This window comes from Marmota flaviventris, chromosome 19, assembly GCF_047511675.1.
Source record: "Marmota flaviventris isolate mMarFla1 chromosome 19, mMarFla1.hap1, whole genome shotgun sequence".
Classification (NCBI taxonomy): Eukaryota; Metazoa; Chordata; class Mammalia; order Rodentia; family Sciuridae; genus Marmota; species Marmota flaviventris.
The window spans coordinates 20,905,793-20,925,834 of NC_092516.1; the positions used below are offsets into that span (position 1 = coordinate 20,905,793).

Here is a 20,042-nt window from a genome sequence, read left to right on the forward strand (position 1 = left end):
GCCTTAGCTGTTGGGATTATAGGCATATGCTACCACACCTGGCTGTATCCTGATTTTTGACAAACAAAACAATCTCCTCATGAGCATTTCTTCCCTTCTGATTTTAAGATACCTCCCAAATCAACAATCTTGTTCTTACCAAAAGTTCCCCCCCAAAGCCACTGCAGTTCCAAATTGTTCCTGGTGAAATTTTAAGGGTACAAATTAGTGTAGTAATCAGAAAATAGGCAGGGAGAAGATCTTTGGCCTAGTGCTAGTTGAGACAAAGACCCATAAGGACAGTGCTCATGCAACTGTGGGTCTCCAGGATATGGTCAAAGACTGATTATCACTGATCATGGCCAGAGAAACTTCCCGATTTTTGATAGAAGAAATGAAACAAAGCAGTTTGCAGCGACACAGACAAAACTAAGAACTAAGATTTTTCTTAGTTTTCAAAACCTTGGAAGAGCAATCTTGGAATAATTTATCCAAAGGACACTACTAGTGTGAGGATACTTTTTGAACTGGGGCTGGTTGCAGGACAGTCTTTTTTTTTTTTTTTTAACTTTTAATATTTATTTTTTAGTTAGCGGGCACAACATCTTTGTTTGTATGTGGTGCTGAGGATCGAACCCGGGCCGCACGCATGCCAGGCGAGTGCGCTACCGCTTGAGCCACATCCCCAGCCCATGCAGGACAGTCTTATTGACCTTTGGTTGATGGAGAGATTTCTCCGTTAACTCTGAAAACAAATCAGACTGTGAGATGCTAATAAGTTGCCCAATCCTGGAGCAGTTAACATCCCTGCAAGAAACAAACTGAATGAAGGAAATAAAGAAAGAAGAGAGGGGGCTCAATGGGAATACAGGTTTATTCAGGACAAATCTGCAGATGGGGGCCCAATGGAGACTGAGACCCATTTTCCACTTACAGTCTTACCGTAGATATAGGGGAGTGAATGAAGGGGGACTTTTTGCCCATTGCTGGGGGACTGACTCCTTGTGGTGTTGGCTGTCATAGGGAACCAGGTGTTTTTCAGAATTTCAGTCCTAGATTACAATTGTTTTGGGTTTAGATCAGGCTGAGTCAGAGGACCATGAAGTGATTTTCATTCTAAGATGGAGGATATGTTTCAAAATGATGTTGCCTCTGTCAAGTTCTTCCTAACAATCCCCAGCTTCTTGTAGAGACAAATAGTGTTTGATCACCAGAGATTGAACATTTGTAATGCCCTTAGACATCCAGGGCCACACACTTGTCCATTCAGTTTAGACTTTTCCTCTTATAGATGAACAACATTTAAAACACTAGACAAGCAGATAAACTATAAGAACAGGTATAGAAGCCCAGAAGAGTTTCACCAAGGGAAAGTAAAAATCTGATAACCAAAAAAGTCCAGAGAGAACTTACTCCAAGGGAGAAAAACAGAAACAAAATCATCCCAATGCTAAAGGATCCCAACCAAATATCAGAACTCAATTCAGCAAGATTCACCTCTAAGCCATGAGCAGAATGGTGCCTCAAACAGAAACACATGAGCTTTCAGCTGTGCAAGATCTTGTGCTGTGCTCCATAACTAAACACCTCAGGTCACTCCAGGTGAAGTGGGCTGGCACGAAATAATCACACAGAGACAGAGAAATACCTTTCTTTTTGGGTCCTGTGATGGATCCTCTAACCTTAGGGGTCCGTGGAAGGAGAGAGAGGAGCACATGCTGAACCCTTTTTTGGGGGGGAGAAGCCATTCAAATGAGGCAAGGGGTAGGATTACAAAGAAACAGGTGAGTGTAGCTCAACTCTCTGGGTGCCACCTACTCCCGGGGCCACTCCTTGTTATCCAAGCCAGGGAAAAGCCCAAGTCATAAGTCATGGCACTACTGAGCGATCTTTCAGATCCCCGTGGTGCATCAGACTTAAAGGGGCGTGTATTTGGAATGGCTCCCCACAATCTTGTGCAGTCAATTGTATTTCACACAAAATTATTAGAATTGAGGATTCCAGTCCAAGGCAATGAGGGCTTGAGTAGAATTAAGGTGAACCTTCTATTTCTGACAACACCCTCCAGCCACAGGCTACCAGGAATGCACCCATAGTTGAACAAGGAAGGCTTCAAATGCTGGGGAACCACTGGGGTACATCTGGACATCTCAACAAGAACATGTTTCAGGAGAATTATTATAGGATTTGGGCTCATGTTAGGTGACTTCATAGGTGGGTTCAAGAAATGAGGGATTAGGCTGGATGCTGTCAGGTGGCAAGGATAATTATTTTTTCTTATCTCGATAATTCTTATCTGTAAGATGGGAAGAATGAACCAGAGTTAACATCATACTAGGTAAAGCAAAAGCAGTCACATTGTGAGAGAGGGAGTTGTGTTTGGTCATTGTTGTGATTTGGACAATATTTCTGTTTTCGGTTCACACACATTATGAAATTTTCTTTTTCTTGATCTATCAGTCAGAATGTGACCTTGTCTGATGCTGGTGTTTTGTGAAATTCTGCTCAACCGGACAACACCACAGCTTCACGGTTGGTGCCAGGCCAGCTCCTAGCAACACCAAGGCTTGTGGAGGGGGAGTGAAAGCCAGCTCTCAGCTGTTAGGAGCTGTTTTTTTTTTCTTTTTACTGTTAACACTTGAAAAGCCAGAATTGACAACCCCTTTTGGCAGAACATGAGCTCTCCATGTTACAACATGCCATCTCTCTCCAATACCCTATCAATGATCCACTTCACTCGTTTCCACTCTTGTCTACTGAAAACGTTTAAATTTGCACCCCTCACTCAATGGGAAAAGAACCAATTAAGCCCAGAGAGAAATGACTGGCCTAGGATCTCCCAGTGAATTGGTAGGACTGTGGATTTCCCTCCAGCAAAACCCTTTGCTATACATTAAGGTAGACTGTTAAGCCTCTGAGGTATCAGCCTCTAAACCGGTCATTTAAAAACACTTCTCACCACTTTATCTACAGTGGATTCCTATCTTACTGCTTCTTTCTGGGATTTTAAGATCTTTGCTCAGTTGCTCCAGCCACCCCTGACATTCTCTCTGCTCCTCCAATTCACCAGGCGTAATCACTGTATTTAATCTTCTCTCTGCCTGGACTCTCTTCCCTCTCATTTCCACCCGGCTACTTCTCCTCAGCTAACACTAACAGCATCACCTGCTCAGCCAACCTTCCATCCTTGGCGCATAGTACCACTGCTACCTCCTCTGGGATCTCCCAGCCCTTGGCCTCCTTTGAGAGCTTCCCTTGAATTTCTATTGGCTGTTCTCACAGTCGGCCAAAGGCATCTGGCTGCAGACGGGAAACCTTGCCCAATGCCCTGCCCACTCTGGGCTTCAGTGAGCAGAGACCCAATCATGGGTCGTGGGAATTCGCCTTCAACATCCACAGCGTGCAGAAGCCAGGCGCCCCCTCCGTGGCCCCTGGCACTGCCAGGCCAGCCTCTGTCAGCACGTGACGGGCCAACGCCCCCAACTGCGCGTATTCTGCACTTGTGGCCCCGCCCTGCGCCAGGGGGCGGGGCCTATGCGGGCCTGCGCAGCTGCTCGGCTTCCGGGTGGCTGGAGCGCGAAGAGGCGGAGGGCCAGTGTTGCAGGGTAGCGGCTTAGAGTGGGCGTGTTTGCCAAGAGCTCCGACCAGGGGGCTAGGGTCCCGGGTCTTCAGAAGCTAGAGACAGCGGGCGGAGAGGGCCTGGGATTTCCGCCACCGCCACCGCCACCTGGCATGTCGGCCGAGGCCTCTGGCCCGGCGGCAGCCGAGGCCCCATCCCTAGAAGTCCCTAAGCCCTCGGGTCTGGAGCCTGGCTCCGCCGCTTACGGTTTGAAGCCCCTGACCCCGAACAGCAAGTACGTGAAGCTGAACGTGGGTGGCTCGCTGCACTACACCACGCTGCGCACCCTCACGGGACAAGACACCATGCTCAAGGCCATGTTCAGCGGCCGCGTGGAGGTGCTCACAGACGCCGGAGGTATGCGCGCCACCCTTTCACGTGCCCCCCTGCCATCCCCCAGATTCCCAAATCCCTTTCCCCCAGTTTTCATGGCCAAATCTCGTCATGTCCGTTCTCTAGCCTCACTGTAGTCCAGTCAGTTCTTTCTCATCTCCCTCCAGTCCCCGCTTCCCGTCGTATTTCTCTTTTCTCATTCAAAATATTCCTCCTGCCCCAGTCCTTTATCCCTAGCAATAACCAACTTTTATGGAATCCCTAACCCTGCCAGGCGCTGTGGTCAGTGATTCAACATGTCCCTTCCTAGTCATTGTTATCGATTCTTCTACCCTTCATCCCTCAAAAGACTTGGGGACCAACCATCTGCCAGCAGTACCCCTTCAGGCAACCTCCATCAGTTTCTTCCAACTTGCTTAGTGTTTTGTTCCCTTCTCTTCTTCCGAACTGCTAACAGCCAGCCTGGAGAAGTGGGAGATCTTGGCCGCCCCTCTGTTCCCCTAACGCAAGTTCCTGTACACGGAGGAGTCATCTGTAAATGCACTGTAGAAGGAGAAAGCTGCTTTGAGTTTGTCCAGGACAGCAGAGTTTAGGGTGGACAGTCTTGGCATGTGAACTTTATCTTCTTGGAGTGTTGCATTTAAGTTTGAGACCCATATGCCCTTAGTAGAACCTTGAAGTTTGCAGGAAAATAAAAATTTGGGAGGAGTTCAGCCTTTAACTACTAAAAGTGAAGAATTCATTTATTCAGTAAGTATTTGCAAAGTACCAGTTACTCCTGGAGACCCTTTGGTAAAGGAATCTGACAAGATCAGTCTTATGGAGTTTGCTTTTTTTTTTTTTTTTTAATATTTATTTTTTAGGTGTAGATGGACACAACACAATGCCTTTATTTTTATGTGGTGCTGAGGATCCAACCAGGCCCCACCTGTGCTAGGCGAGCGTTCCACAGCTGAGACACAATCCCAGCCCCTGGAGTTTGCTTTTTGGGGAGGGGGTAGGGAGAGTCCAATAAGCAAATAAACAATAAAATATATGTATATATTCACAGTTAATAAGTCCTATGAATAATTTAAAGTTTAAAATGTTAGTGAAGGGAAGTAGAGGGTAGGGGTAGATATTTTAATTAAATAAAATGATCAGAATCAACACCAGGGGTTATTGATAAGATGAGAACTTTGTCATGATGAAAGCCTTCAGAAAGATTTGTTAGCTCTAGGGACCCCAGCAAAGCCATCCTTTTTCCTGTGTCTTCCCACCCCACTAGGTTGGGTGTTGATTGACCGGAGCGGCCGCCACTTTGGTACGATCCTCAACTACCTGCGGGATGGGTCTGTGCCACTTCCTGAGAGTACCAGAGAACTGGGGGAGTTACTAGGAGAAGCCCGCTACTACCTGGTACAAGGCCTGATTGAGGACTGCCAACTGGCACTACAGGTGAGGGTCTTCCCCTACTCCTCAGTTCCTATGTCCATGTACCTCTTGAGAGTTGCCCAAGCATTTGGCTGTTAGGCAGGAAAATGGAGATATAGGGTCTGCCCTGGAGAGCCTGGCTCTGGCTGGCAATAACCCCAGAAAATATGGGGGTGTGATCCTCTTCATCCCTGCTTCCTCAAGCACAGCCCCCTTACCACCTCATGGCAGGACTGTTGCAATGATAAATACCTGCTCTCTACTTCTTGCTGGTCCTTCCCAGACAATCCAGCTATTTAACCACCTAAGTAATTTATCCTTGAACACAACCCCCATCTATTTTCCTCCTTGCTCAGAAGTTCTCAATAGTTCCCTGTGCCCCTGGGGAAAATATATAAATTTAAATTGGAATATAATAACCTCCATGATCTGGTCCTATCCTGGGAGGCAGATTTTCCCATGTCTCCCATCTCCCTAGGGTTTGTTTTTGTTTGAGTGAAATTCTTTTGTCAAATTAAATCTCACGGAAGCTGCAGAGCTGCATCTTCTGGGCTCCATTTCTGTGGATCCCTTAGGGATCTGAGAACAGGGCTTGGAAAGCACAGTCAGGACCCAGAGGGGTCCTTGTCACCTCTGCCGCAGCTAACTGAGCAACCTTGAGCAAGTCAGTTCCTACTGCTGGTACTCTGTCTCTGTGTCCCAAAAGATAGGAAAAATAAGTACGGTGTAATGAGTTTTATATAAAGCCTTTTATTCTGTTCCGTTTTAACAATGTTAAAATGTCTTATCTTTTATGATACAATAATAATAGGAGATTATAAGAGTTTCTCTTTTATGCCCTTTATAGATTAAAAAGTAGTGAATAACTTTCTCTTATCTCAGGGAATATTTACTGCTTCTTGAAATTCAAAGGTATAAAATCCCTTTGAACAATATCCATGGTTTTCAAACTTTTTGACTGTAGCCCATAGGAAAAAAAAATACTTTATACTCATTCATGTAACTGAAATAAGAGTGTTATGAAAGGATACTTTTAGTGAAATGTACTTGGATATATTGTTTCTTTCCTCTCTTCCTTCCTTTCTTCTTCCTTATTCCTTCTTTCTTCTTTAATACAGTTTGAGACACATTAAACTTATTTCATGACCCATTAATGAGTTATCACTTGGCAGTTGGAAAAACATTAAACTAGATCTTAGAAATACATTCCTGCTCTATAATTTTAAACTGAGCTAATGTTATTGTATACCCACTATGCATTGGGAAGGATTTTGCTATCTGGTTGTGTGTACATTTTGTACCCTTGGTTGACATAAGAGAAACATGAGGTCAATGAGCAACCAAGGTCAATGAGCCAGTAAGCAGCAGAGCTCAGATTCACCCCCGGGTTGTCTGATTCCCAAATGCTTTTCCTTCATGCTCCATCTGCCTCCTTTCTAGGTTTCCTGAGGACCCCTCCCAGCTCCACCCCCCACAGCTCAGCACACTCCTCAGGGTATGGCACACAATAATCACTGGTCTCTGCAAATCTTTTCTCTTTTTAGTTTTTCCTCATCATTCCCAATCACCTACTCACTTCCCTTTTCCTCAGGGGTATCCATCCATTTCTGATGTTTTGATAACATATGCTTGGATTATATTTGTACCCTGGAAAAGCTAAAGCATTATTGGTATATACATTTTAAATTTTCATAAATGGCATTGAGTAGTGGTTTGTGTTGTTTCATAGTTTTTCATTCAACACTTGTTTTTTTAAATCTATTCATGCTGTTGCATGTACATCTAGTTCTTTGCTTCTAACAGCTGCACAGGAATCTGTGGTGTTCGCTTGCTATCTTTTATTTATACATTCCCCTGAGGTTGGAGACCTAGATTGTCCCCACAAATAGTGCCACTGTGAGTATCCTTGTACATGTTCCCTTTCGCTCCTGTGCCAGAGTTTCTTGTGATTGTAGCTGAAAGAATTACTGGGACATGGAACATATGCAATCTGAATTTCAGTAAATATTGTCAGATTGCTCTCCCAAATGGTTCTAGTGCTTTATTCTCATGATCTTCAGTGCATAAGAAATCCCATTTGTTCAAATTCTCAACACGTGGCATCCTCCTTTCTAATTTTGCCAGTCTGATGGATATAGAGTGATCTCATTCCACTTTGCATGCCTCTTGATTACTAATGAGATTGAGCATCCTTTCATATACATACTCACGATAGCTTTTTTGGTGTCACTCTTCTGTAAATTGCTTATTCATATTCTTTACCAAATTTTCTAGCGAGTTTCCTGTCTTTCTCTTGTTGCTTAGCAGGAAATCCTTGCATATTTTAGTTTAGCTCCTAGGGAAAATTAAGCCCTATTATGTAATGGCATGTATTATACATGCTCTAAGGCATGTTATAGATAATAAATTGACTTTTCTTCCAAGCATCTAGGATAGTACTATTTTTCTATCATGCTTGAGAGGATTCAGAAAATAACACAAATTATTTTCCAGGTTTTGAGATTTACATAAGAAACCCCATCTAGATAATAATTTGTAGTCAATTTTAGATATTGTCAGTATTTTCTCTTAGAATGTCACCTGTCTGTAGCATCTGGTGTTGATTTTTTTAAAAAATTACAAATAACCACTCATTATATTTAAAGCAGAATTTGTAATATCAATTGTAGAACTTTAGTAAACACAGATAACCAAAAAAATATGAGCAACAGTTTTTTTCCAGGTCTTTTGGTGTGTGTGTGTGTTGTGTGCATGCAAAATGTGTGTCTCTGCCACAATAAGATCGTGCTGTGTGTACTGTTTTATAATCTTTTTAAAATTATTATTAATAATTGCCATCTTTCTGTATCAATAAAGTTTTTATGTAACATCCAGGGCATATTCCAGTTTCTCCAGTTGTTCCAGAAATGTTTTTATACCTGGTTCATCCAAACCAGAATCCAGTCTAGATCCTCACATTGCATCATGTTATCATGTTCTGTAAGTCTTGTCTAATCCAAAACAGTCCTTTTTTCTCATGATGCTGACTTACTAGAGACTGCCAGTTGTCCTATACAATGGACCTGCTTATCAAACCTGCCTGATTATTTTCTCCTGATATCATTGTTGTGTTACCCAGCCCTGTTTTGAATTTCCTGTAAATTGAACCATAAATTTTAAGGCTTGATACTAAGCATTTTGGTTAGAATACCTTATAGGTATGTTACATATTTCATATTTGGCTACATCAAAAGATCCATAACATTGCTAATATGAGCCCTCATTAATATTGCTCACAATTGGTCCCTGGATTTGGGTATTGGTTTGATTCTTTTATTATGTTTACTTTCCTTGTTGACAACTGTAAAGCCATCTGTATGGTATTATTTGGGCATTTAATAGCAATTACCTATCAACAGTAGACCATTTGATAATCCTTGCCTGAATCAATATTTTTATTATGGTTGTAGAATAGTTATAATTCTATCATTTCTTCAACATTATTCCATGGGGATTTCTTACCAAGTTGTCTTCCATTGTCAACTGAGACATTCTTGACATTAATGTAGACAAATTATCTTTTTTTTTTTTTTTTTTTGCTTAGTAGTATATTTTACTTATTTAAGATATAAGAAGTTTTTTCCTGTTCTACATTTTTTATTAGCTTGTGTAATTCTGTTTTTATAGTTTCATGTATGGACCTTTTACTCTTGGTAGTGTACTCAGTTTTTAAAATGTGAATTATGAAGGGATGTGACTCTTTTTTTTTTTTTTTTAATCTTCCATAGAGTAAGCTAGTTTTCCTCTCCCATACTGAGTAGGGCTAATATGTACCAAATAGATTGTTGAAGGGATATGGTGTGACTTTTGAAGCTAGGACATAAAAGGCATTACTACTTCTTCTGCGCCTCTCTTGGATCATTTATTCTGGGAGCCAGCCATTTTGTGAAGACACTCAAGCAGCCTTCAGGAGATCCATTTGGTAAGGAACTGACACTTCTTGCCAACCACCAGCACAAACCTTCAGCCATCTGGATGAACTATCTCGGAAGCAGATACTCCAGGCCCGGTCAAGTCTTCAGATGACATACCCTAGCCAACATCTAAACTATAACTTCATGAAAGACCCTGAACCAGGACCACCCACCTAGGCCAATCTTAAATTCCTGATCCATAGAAAGTATATGGGTTAATAAATGTTTATTTTAAGCTGCTAAGTTTGTAGTAATTTGTTACCCAGCAAGAGATACAGATTTTGGTTCCTGGAGTGGGGCATCTGCTATAAGAAAAACTTCAAATGTGGAAGTAGCTTTAGAACTAAGAAGTAGGGAGGAATTCAAAGGACTGAGGATAATGTTAGTAAAAACCTAAAGAGCTTTGAAGAGTTTGTTAATAGAAGATTGATGACGGTGAGGCGGCAGCAGTGAGGGCTTAACAGTTAGGAAAATGTTCTTGGAAACTGATGGAAAGTTATGTACTAGTTATATACTGCCAGAAAGCTTAGCAACCTTGTCTCTGGTAATTTAAAAAGTAGAAAATATACCTAATGAACTTGGTTATCTAGTTACGGAGGCTCCCAGATAGAATGCTAAAGGTACCACCTAGTTTCTTATTGCTTATGGTAAAACAGAAGAGGAGAGAAAACCTAAAGAAAAAGCAGTGGAACCAAAAAAAAAGCCAGAAATTGTTCGATTTAGAAATTCACAGCCTTCCAAATAATAAATATGTTCAATTTATTTTTATTTTTTTTAAAGAGAGAGGAGAGAGAGAGAGAGAATTTTTAATATTTATTTTTTAGTTATTGGCGGACATAACATCTTTGTATGTGGTGCTGAGGATCGAACCCGGGCTGCACACATGCCAGGCCAGCGCGCTACCGCTTGAGCCACATCCCCAGCCCAAATATGTTCAATTTAACAAGTGACTGCCAGGCAAAGATTAAAAACAGGGTGTTCTCAGGAAAACATGGTCTAAAGATGAACCGGGAATGGGATTATAAAGTCCTTTGATTATAAAGTTCTCAGAAATATCCAAGAAGATGCCTCGGAGAATCATTTGATAAATAATAGCACTTCTAAGAAATGCTTAGGATGTTGTCCCTCAGGAGTCTGAGCACAAGCCTAAAGTAGAGAAGGGCATATCTTACAGATTTGTGAGTATGGCTTTTTTCTTGGGAAGCAAACCCCAAGACTTTTAAGATGATAAGTATTAAATATAATTATATTGACAGAAACACTACTAGCTTGGATCAAAAGGGACAGAGACAGCAAAAGAAGAGGCCTTTGGACTCCCAAACTTCCACAGGCAGGAAGCAGGCTGAGGAAACTATGGAGCTGCAAACATCTTTCATGAAAAGGAAGGCTGACTCAGCATAGGAGCCTAGAGAATTGTTTCTGAACAAGGGTAGGCATTAAAGAATTCCCAGCCTGTGGCCAAAGGAATCACAGAATCTCTAGGACCAGGAATTTCTCTGTGCCTTCTGTTTCCCCTGCCCCATTTTGAACAAGAGTGTCCCCCGTGGTCATCCTGTGCCTGTTTGGCCATTGCATATTGAGTATGTGGAGGAGACAATTTGTGTCTTATTCCCAGGTCTTTAGGGAAAGTCCTTCAGGAGCTATATTTAGGGAATTATACCCAAGTAGCCTCATCCCCACCCGGGCCTGATTGAGATGTCAGCATTCTGTACTTTGAGTTGATGCTGTAATGGGATGAGACTTTGAGGGATGTTGGGAAGGGGCGAATGGGTTTTGCATGTGAATCATCAGAGGGTGGACTTTGCAGCCAACCTCCAGGGCAGCCCCAGTGATTCTTATCCTCAAGTAGTCATTCCTAGTGTCACCTCCTTGCACCTTGAGTAGGGCTCATGAATCTGTATCAGAGGACAATGAGGCTTCCGCCTTGCTTTTGCTTGGATTATTTGCTCTAGAGAAGCCAGCTGCTATGTTACGAGGATTCTCAAGCAAACCAGTAGAGAGGTCCATAAGGCAGGGGTTGGGTGTTTCCTGCCAACAACTGTTACCAGCCGTACAAGAAAGCTTCCCCAGAAATGGATCCTCTAGAGGGAATCATCTTCAGATGCCAATAACTCCTGCTGATCACAACCATGTGAGATAACTCATGCCAGAATGGTCTGGTGAAGCCACTTCTGAATTCCTGACTTATGCAAACTGAAATAATGAATGCATTTTGTTAATTGAGGCTGCTAAGTTCGCGGGCAGTTTGTTCAGCAATAAGTAACTAACGTACTCTCCATACTTACCCCCGCTCATCTATGGTGTCCTTTTTCAAATATCAGTTCTCATACACACCAGTCTGTTTCTGAGCTGTCTATTGTGTCCAAGTTGTTTTTTACTTCTGCGCCAGAACTACACTGTATTTATTATGGTTTTGTAGTGTACATAGTGTCTCCTCTTGGCTCTTTTAAAAAACTAACCCTGAGGCAGGTGACATGGTACATGCTTTAATCCCAGCAACTTGGGAGCTGAGAAAGGGAGGATCACAATTTCAAGGCCAACCTTAGCAATTTAGCAATGACCAGTGTTTCAAAAAATAAAAGGGGAAGGGTGTTTAGTGATAAAGTGCTCTGGGTTTGATCCCCAGTACTTCCCCCCACTCCCTGAAAAAAATTTGACTCTAGTTTTAGACTTTTATTTCATTTACATTTTGTTTTATTTATTAATTCACTTACTTATTTTGAGGTGGGGTCTTGTCATGTTGCCCAGGCTGGTCTTGAACTCCTGGTCTCCTGCCTCAGTCTCCCAAGTTACTGGGGCTACAGCATATGCTACTCCACCAGCCTTCCATATTAATTTTGAAGAAGCCTTAGGGGGAAAAAATAGGGAAATTGGCTGAGCACCATGGCGCACGCCTCTAGTCCCTGTGACTCAGGAGGCTGAGGCAGGATTACAAGTTTAAGGCCAGCCTCAGTAACTTAGTCCCTAAAGCAACTTATCAAGACTCTGTCTCAAAGGATACAAAGCGCTAGGGACGTGGCTCAGTGGTTAAGCAAACAGGAGGCTGCTTTAGCCAGGGCCCTTAGTGAGCAGGGCTGGCACTGTGAAGAGCCAAGATCTGAATAGTACAAAGCAGCCAACAGTGCAGGCAGCAGAGTGGAAACCCAGGGCCAGGATGGACACAGCTGGAAGCATGAAGGAGCAAGGCAGGCAGCAGAGCCAGCAGAGATGGGATCCTGCACAGCCTGGTGGACCACTGAGTCTGGATTTTTCTCCTGCCCAGGGCCAAAAGCAGCATTTATTTATTTATCTATCTGTCTGTCTGTCTATTTTTGGTGCTGGGGATTGAACCCAAGGCCTTGCACATGCAAGGCAAGCAAGCACTCTACCAACTGAACTATATCCCCAGCCCACACAAGCAGCTTTTGAAGGCCTTTAAGTGAAGGAGCGAATGACCTCTGGTTATATTGTTAACCACCTTCCACTTCTTCCCCAGCAAAGAAGGGAGAACCTGTGCCCGCTGTGCCTCATCCCCACGGTGACATCTCCCCGGGAGGAGCAGCAGCTCCTGGCCAGCACCTCTAAGGTGAGGCCCCTGAGCTCTGTGGGTTGGAGGCTTAGGGCCTCTCCCTGCAGCCTGATCCCATCCTTCTCCTCCTCTCCCCCAACAGCCCGTGGTGAAGCTCCTGCACAACCGCAGTAACAACAAGTACTCCTATACCAGGTGACTGCTATGGTTGGGCAGGGTGTGTGTGTTCATGTGCAAACCAGGCAAAATCTGGGGTGCACAGCCCTGCTGCGGGTCCAAAGGGAAGGCTGTGGCCACACAGGGCAATAAGGATGCCTGCCTCAGTGCACATTCCAGCTCTGCCACTTGCCCACTGGGTACTTTGAACAGATCATCCCCCATTCAGAGCTTCAGTTGTATCCTCAGTACACAGAGGTTTAGATGAGGACTAAATGATGGCTGTCATGGACTAAGTGCTGATTTTCAAACCAGATTTCTCTAAGTGCTCTGTTAACTTAGACAACTCTCCCCCTGTTTTGAGGTAGGTGTTGTGAACTCCATTGACAGATGAGGAGATTGAGGCACCAAGAGGTGTTAAGTAACTTGCCTAGTGTCAGTCAGTTAAAAAGTGGCAGAGCTGGGGTGCCTGATGTGGCAGCTTGGTGAAGCAGCCTGGCTCAAGAGCCTACATGGGGAGCTGAACGGCTGTGCTTGCTGGGATTTACCCAGCAAATGATATTTCCCTTTTGAGGCCTGTTTGTCTGGAAGATCCTGCAGGGCAGAACCAGAGTGCCTTCAGGAGTGGGGGCGGAGCAGGAAGGGGAAGCCAGTCATGCTGAGGCCTTGCTGCCCCCCCCCCCCACCTGGTCCTCAGCACTTCAGATGACAACCTACTTAAGAACATCGAACTGTTTGACAAATTGGCCCTGCGCTTCCACGGGCGACTGCTCTTCCTCAAGGATGTCCTGGGGGATGAGATCTGCTGCTGGTCTTTCTACGGGCAGGGTCGCAAAATCGCCGAGGTGTGTTGCACCTCCATTGTCTATGCCACGGAGAAGAAGCAAACCAAGGTCAGAGGGGTTCCAGGACTGGTCAGGGAGGCATGAGGGTGGGTAGAACCAGGACTCTGGACAGAGGCAGCTTAGCTGATGGGGCAGGGAGAGTCCTTCAGTTGGAGTCAGGGGCCAGAGTTCTGGGGCCTTGGCTGTGTAACTTGGGCAGGTCATCTTACTTCAGTGGTCTCTTTCTTTCCCTGTAAAATGAAGGTGTTGGTTTAGAGCAGGGTTGTCTTCTGTGCTGAGGATTGAACTCAGGGCATCTCATAGAGCAGGGTTCTTAACCTCTGCATCCCCGGCAATAGTTTGCAGGTTTGGAGGTGTGTACATTTTTCTGTCTAGAAGGTCCATGGTTGTCTTTAGAATTTCAGAAGGATCTATTATCCACAAAAGTTTCTTAAAACCTGAGGACCACATGGTCTCTTGGAACACATCTGAGTTTGTAGATTCTGAGTCATGAACATGACAATCATCAGCAAATGTTTCTCAAGCACCTGCTCTGCACTAAACACTGCACCAGACTCGGAACCGCAGAGGAGGATAAGCTGAGTAATGAGCAAGCCCTTCTTCACCTGTTCCTTCTGAACTTAATATGAGGCTATGCCCTGGGTACTCCCCAAAGCCACTTCACACCTCCTACCTCTGCACACATTCTTTTTGGAATTTTTTTTTCCCTGTCCCTTTCTACTTAATGAACCTGTACCTAACCATTAAGACCCAAGCCAAGCATCATTTTCCTTGGGACACCTTTGCTCATGAATTTTGAATCCAACCATCTCAAAGTTGGTCACACTCCCTTCTTAGCTGGAGATAGCATTTATGATAGTGTATGGGTGTGGAAATGGGGGCTGCTTCAGTGGCCAGGCAATTCTTTGCCTTTTTCTTTCCTATGTCCCCAACACTAGCCTGGCCCTTGTTACACAGGTAGGAAACATTGATGGAATGCATGAGTGAATGAATGACTCAGCTTTTTGAAGGTTTCTTCTGCAATTGGGAAGAAAGGAAGATAAACCAATAATTAGAATACAACTTGTTCAGAGCTACGTACATTATATCCTTCCAAGGCCACACGAGTGGAGTACCCCAACAACTTCTTGACTTTGTTTCTGTGTACTTCCGTTCATCACTCTGCCTCAATGGCATTGGCCTCCTTGTTGATCTTTGAATAATCCACTAGGCATACCACTGACCTGGGTGCCATTGCCACTCCCCAGCCTGCTTTCTCTAGCTGTCCCTGGTCTGCCTCCCTCCCATGCTTTGGTTAGATATACCCTCCAGTGATATCCCTAAACTCCCTCTTGAAAGATGTCACACTGGCCATGGCCAGTCTCCTTCCCTTTTCTTGATGTGTTTTTGCATAACATTTGTCATCATCTGACTTAGGTTATGTTTTGAGTGTATGTCTGAGTCCTCCTCCTAGAATGGAGACATGCCAAGGGCAGGAACTTTTGTGTTCTGTTCGCTGTCATATTCCCCATTCCTATAACAATACCTAGCGTAGTGCAGTCACTCATTAGGCTTCAGAGCTTGGAGTATGAGTTTGCCAGGTAAAGAAGTTGCAGAGGGGACAGTCCAGGCCTGAGAACCTGCAGAGGCTGGGAGGCACATGAGTGCAGGAGCTGTGGGGGACAGGGACTATGGGACTGGACCAGAGGGTAGGAGTGGGGAGATTGATGGCTTTTTGCAGGTGGAATTCCCAGAGGCCCGGATCTTCGAGGAGACCCTGAACATCCTCATCTATGAGACTCCCCGGGACCCAGACCCAGCCCTCCTTGAGGCCACAGGGGGTGCATCTGGAGGTGGTGGGGCAGGCCGAGGGGAAGATGAAGAGAACCGAGAGCACCGTGTCCGCAGGATCCACGTGAGGCGCCATATCACCCACGATGAGCGTCCTCATGGCCAACAGATTGTTTTCAAGGACTGACTTTTGACCCTTCCCCTGCCTTCCTCCTGGGACCCATCCATACCTCTTATTTTTCTCCCGTCCCCAGACCTTTGCCCCGGCTCTGCTGGCCAAGTCGTGGGTCTTCTGTCCCTTCGTTGCATGGTACAGTTCACTTGCGCCCTTTTCCATTCATGTTCACTCACTGCTAACAGTTGTACATTCCAGCCCCTCCCCTCAGGCAGAGCCCTTCAGAAGGCCCCTCCTCCCCATTCTTGTCCTGCGATCTTTCCTTCACCAGATGGTTTAGAAGAACTTAGAATCCCCTTTCTCTTTTTTTAGTACAGTGTACACACCTAAGTGTTGAGCCAGTCCTTAGCAACATCCACCATGTTCTGAGCCACCTCCCACCACTGTGCAAGGTACTCTGCTTCTCTCCCTCCCCACCATTTTCCCTACCTCCTTAACTTCGTACTAGGCTGGCCTGGGCTGTTGCCAGCTTGGCTATCTTCTTGATCTGTTTCATATTATTTATTATTTTAATTTTATATTAAATTATTGGAATAAAGTTGAGTTGAAAGCCTGCTGCTGGTTCACCCAGGGAGAGGAATGGGGAGACGGCTTGTGTTAGGTGATGCCTGGCTAGTTGTATGGCAGAAGGCAGGAGTTCCGCCCCAAGCCCTCCCTGAGGCTGGTAGCTGGGAAGGAAGTACACAGGAGTTAGGAAAGGGTTCAAAATTTATATTTCAGCACTTACTGGCCATCCACAGCCCCCTCCCAACCCTCACAGAGGAGGTGGTCCTGGCTGCCACTAAAGCATCTCTCCAGCCAGGTGTCTGAAGGAAGCACCTTCCTTCAAGGGTCTGGTGCGAAGACAAAGTCGAGGGCCTGACGTTCAGCCCCAGCCACGTTGGGGTGCCAGAGGTCCACAATGAAGACTACTCTAGGCCCATCTTCAGGGGAACCTAGGGCACATGAGGATAGAAACAGAACAGCAGCTGACATGAAGCACTCACAAGAGACTCAAAAGAGTATATAGGTGCCAACCCCTGTTCTAGCCCTTTATATGTATGAACTCTTAATCACCAAAACAAATTATGAGGTAGCTCCGTGGTTATACAAAGCAACTAAGGTATAATAAGCTTAAATGATTTTCCCAATATCTGACCCCAAAATGTAGAGGGAGGAGAGAAGCCCAGGTGATCCAGACCTGAAGTCCTGTGCTGTGAGCTATTTTGTATGTACCTCCATTAACTTATTTAACCTGTGATTGCTTTATTAAAAAATGAAAAGGCAGTTTATAATCCCAGCAATTTGGGAGACTAAAGGAGGATCACAATTTGAAGGCCAGCCTCCACAACTTAGTGAGACCCTGTCTCAAAATTTTAAGGAAGAGCTGAGATATCCATCAGTGGTAGAGTGCCCCTGGATTCTATCCCCTGTACCAAGAGAAAAAAAAAAAAGGGCAGTTGCCACATAGGTGATTGGAGTTATGTGACTCACTCAAGATCATGCAGTTGAGAATTGGTGGTGCTGGGACAGGAAGTCAGCTGGGCCTGATTCTGCAGCCCTCTAAGTCTCCTTCACTCTTTCATCCTCACCCCCACCCTCAGCAGAGAGGAGGCCCCATTACCATTATGAGCCACTGTGTACAGGAAGGAGTCATCCACCAGGAGACAGTGCCCCTCAGCCCAGCACTGGGGCTCACCCCCAACCACCAGCTCACAGCCAGGGGGGATCTTCACACCTGTGGGAACAGACCAGGCATTTAACTCCTCTGCTTCTGCCCAAGGCGCCCACTCTGCTCAGTCAGCAGATCTAAAGGCCAGGTTCTGTGGTGGTCCTTCCTTGCTCTCTGGTTGGTGATTGGAGTATAATCAACAAAGCACCAGATGGAAGAAGTGCCAGGAGATCACGGAAGTGCTTCTGTGGAAAGCATAATCTATCATTTTTAGAGAATAAAGAAAGTTTCCTGGAGCAAATGGCATCTCCTTCTTGGTTTCCTGACAATTCACCTCAAGAACCCACTATCTGCAGGCACAGTCTCCTCACAAGATACAACTAAGGAGTCCATCCTGGCCCAAGGATCATACAGTTGGGCATGGTGGAAAAAATGAGACCTACTTAAATGATGGACAATAGGCAGGCATCCCAGAGGAGGCCCAGGATTTGAAAATACTCCCAAAGGCTGGGTAGGAGTCTTCTAGGCAATGATAAGGAGGAACGCTTTCTAGGTTAGAAGTTCAACAGTATGTGACATCTGCCTGAATCAGCCAGAAAGCCTTCATGATTTACAGTATGGTGGGAGGAAGGAGAGGAAGGATCTGGACTTAGTCCTGAGGTCAGCCTGCCCCAAAGTATAGGACACATCCAACTGGCTGCAAGGAGATGCTTTTAGGTGAAACAAGGTCATGGCATACAGTAACAATCAGAAGTTGATTTCCATTTTCTTTCAATCTTCAAAACATCAAAAAGAAAGTCTCAGAGGCTGGGGTTGTGGCTCAGTGGTAGAGCACTTGCCTAGCACGTGTGAGGCCTGGGTTTGATCCTCAGCACCATATAAAGATAAATAAATAAAATAAAGGTATTATATCCATCCACAACTACAAAAATATATTAAAAATCTCAGGTTGGTGCTCCTGGAGCTTTAACACCTCACTAATATTGATACCTTTTCGATGAAGAAAATAGAGGCCCCAGGCTTGGAGTGACCGGAGTATTTAACTAAAATGTTTAAGGCTTTCTTTTTTCTTTATTTATATTTTAGTTATAGGTGGACACAATATTTTATTTTTATGTGGTGCTGAGTATTGAACCCGGTGCCTCCCATGTGGTAGGCACTGAGCCACAACCCCAGCCCTCTTTTTTTTTTTTTAATTTAAATTTTATGTTATGAGTACTTTCTATGTAGAGTAAGAAATACTGATGATCACAATTCTATAAAGATTGCTTTTCATTAAATAATTAAAACCAAAGGTGGCAGGAGAGTCAATGTGAAGAAACATCATACTGGGGCTAAATGACTATGGTAGAGGTTATGAAGATGGTTTGCAGAGAAGTGAAGCTCAGAAAATGCTACTGTGGCCGGACACCACAGTGCATGCTTGTAATCCCAGCAGCTGGGGAGGCTGAGGCTGGGGGATCGCAAGTTCAAAGCCAACCTCAGCAACTTAAACAATTTAACAAGACCCTATATCAAAATAAAATACAAAAAAAAAAAAAAAAAAAAAGGACTGGGAATGTGGTTCAGTGGTAAAGTGCCCTGTGGGCAATAATGAATAATAGAAGATTCTGAGAAGAAAGGCATGAGGAAAATTCATAGCAGAAAGGTTCATCAGCTGAGAAGCAGGTCTGGATGAGGCACTGTAGAAGCAAGGAAGTTGTCTAAAGGCAGGATTTACTTACCCAGATGGCATCTAACCCGAGCGTTGGTGGGCCCACAGCGGCCCTCGAGCCGGGCCCCAGGTAGAAGGACAGAAAAGCCAGCATTGCCGAAGGTGTTGGCACTCATAAAGCTCCGCAGCCCTCTCAGTGCCCTATAGGCTCCCGGGCACCGTCGGCAGTTGCTGGGTTGGCACCGGCCTGCTTGGTACAGCAGGAGCTGGTAGCACCCAGGGGCTAGGGGTGGGGACCAGCCCCGAGGCAGAGGGGTAGTCCCTGAGAAGTCCCAGCTCACAGCCCCAAAGTCCCGCAAAATGGCAGGGAAGCTGCTTTCTAAGAGTTCCACATCATGCCGTTGGGCATCCCGTGGCACAAAGGGGGCTGAAGGCAGGTCTGGTAGAAAAAACAGGCCTGGGCGCTGAATGCCCAGGATACCTGGCCCTCCTCCGAGGCCTGGGCCACCCTGAGCTGCCCGCCTCACCCTACCCATGCCAGCCCATGAGTAGCGCCTGGCATAGGCCCGAAGTCGACGGCTCACTAGGCCTTCTGCTCTGGGTCCTTCTCCAGGCTCCCCAGGGCTCCTTGGGCCTGGTCTGCCAACCTCAGGGCATCCCCTAGGCCCACCACTAACACCTCCAGCCTGGCTCCCAGCCCCCAGAGCCTGTATGTCTTGGGAACCGAGCCGGTAGCAGTACCAGAGGAACAGGGAAGTGAGGGCTCCGAGGAGCAAGGTAAGGGCTGAGGAGGCCAGGGGCAGAGGCCATGGAAGCATAACAGGCAGGGAGGCCCTGGCCAAGAGGTCTGGGGCATCTTCCAGACCCCAGTTTCCTGGTCCCCCCAGCTCTCCACCTGGCCCCTCAATGGCTGCTTCCTGGTCCCCCCCTGGGCAGTTTCCCTTCCACATCCCCTCTCCTGGTTCGTTGGCCTCTCTGATGTCTCC

At 45.4% G+C, this 20,042-nt stretch overlaps 2 protein-coding genes across 2 annotated transcripts; one reads left to right on the forward strand and one right to left on the reverse strand.

The window, feature by feature from the left end:
* Positions 1–3,540: 3,540 nt before the first annotated feature.
* On the forward strand, positions 3,541–16,306 carry Kctd13 (potassium channel tetramerization domain containing 13). The gene is made up of 6 exons (XM_027948509.3): positions 3,541–3,955; positions 5,199–5,368; positions 12,773–12,862; positions 12,948–13,000; positions 13,659–13,854; positions 15,527–16,306. Exons 1-6 carry the CDS (start codon positions 3,712–3,714, stop codon positions 15,761–15,763), a joined length of 990 nt encoding a protein of 329 aa, XP_027804310.1. The 5' UTR covers positions 3,541–3,711; the 3' UTR covers positions 15,764–16,306.
* Positions 16,307–16,576: 270 nt separating this feature from the next.
* On the reverse strand, positions 16,577–20,006 carry Asphd1 (aspartate beta-hydroxylase domain containing 1). The gene is made up of 3 exons (XM_027948744.2): positions 19,127–20,006; positions 17,355–17,468; positions 16,577–16,686 (listed from the first exon to the last, which is right to left on the reverse strand). The coding sequence occupies exons 1-3, from the start codon at positions 20,004–20,006 to the stop codon at positions 16,577–16,579; spliced, it is 1,104 nt and encodes a 367-aa protein (XP_027804545.1).
* Between the last annotated feature and the right edge of the window lie 36 nt (positions 20,007–20,042).

Bases quoted from the DNA above. Each gene is read 5' to 3' on its own strand.
- Kctd13 (XM_027948509.3), top strand. From the start codon at position 3,712: ATGTCGGCCGAGGCCTCTGGCCCGGCGGCAGCCGAGGCCCCATCCCTA. The intron at 12,863-12,947 runs GTGAGGCCCCTG...CTCCCCCAACAG, and splicing joins TCCTGGCCAGCACCTCTAAG to CCCGTGGTGAAGCTCCTGCA. The intron at 13,001-13,658 runs GTGACTGCTATG...CCTGGTCCTCAG, and splicing joins AACAAGTACTCCTATACCAG to CACTTCAGATGACAACCTAC.
- Asphd1 (XM_027948744.2), bottom strand. From the start codon at position 20,006: ATGTGGAAGGGAAACTGCCCAGGGGGGGACCAGGAAGCAGCCATTGAG. The intron at 17,469-19,126 runs GTAAGTAAATCC...CTGTTCCCACAG, and splicing joins TCGGGTTAGATGCCATCTGG to GTGTGAAGATCCCCCCTGGC. The intron at 16,687-17,354 runs GTAATGGGGCCT...CATGTGCCCTAG, and splicing joins GTACACAGTGGCTCATAATG to GTTCCCCTGAAGATGGGCCT.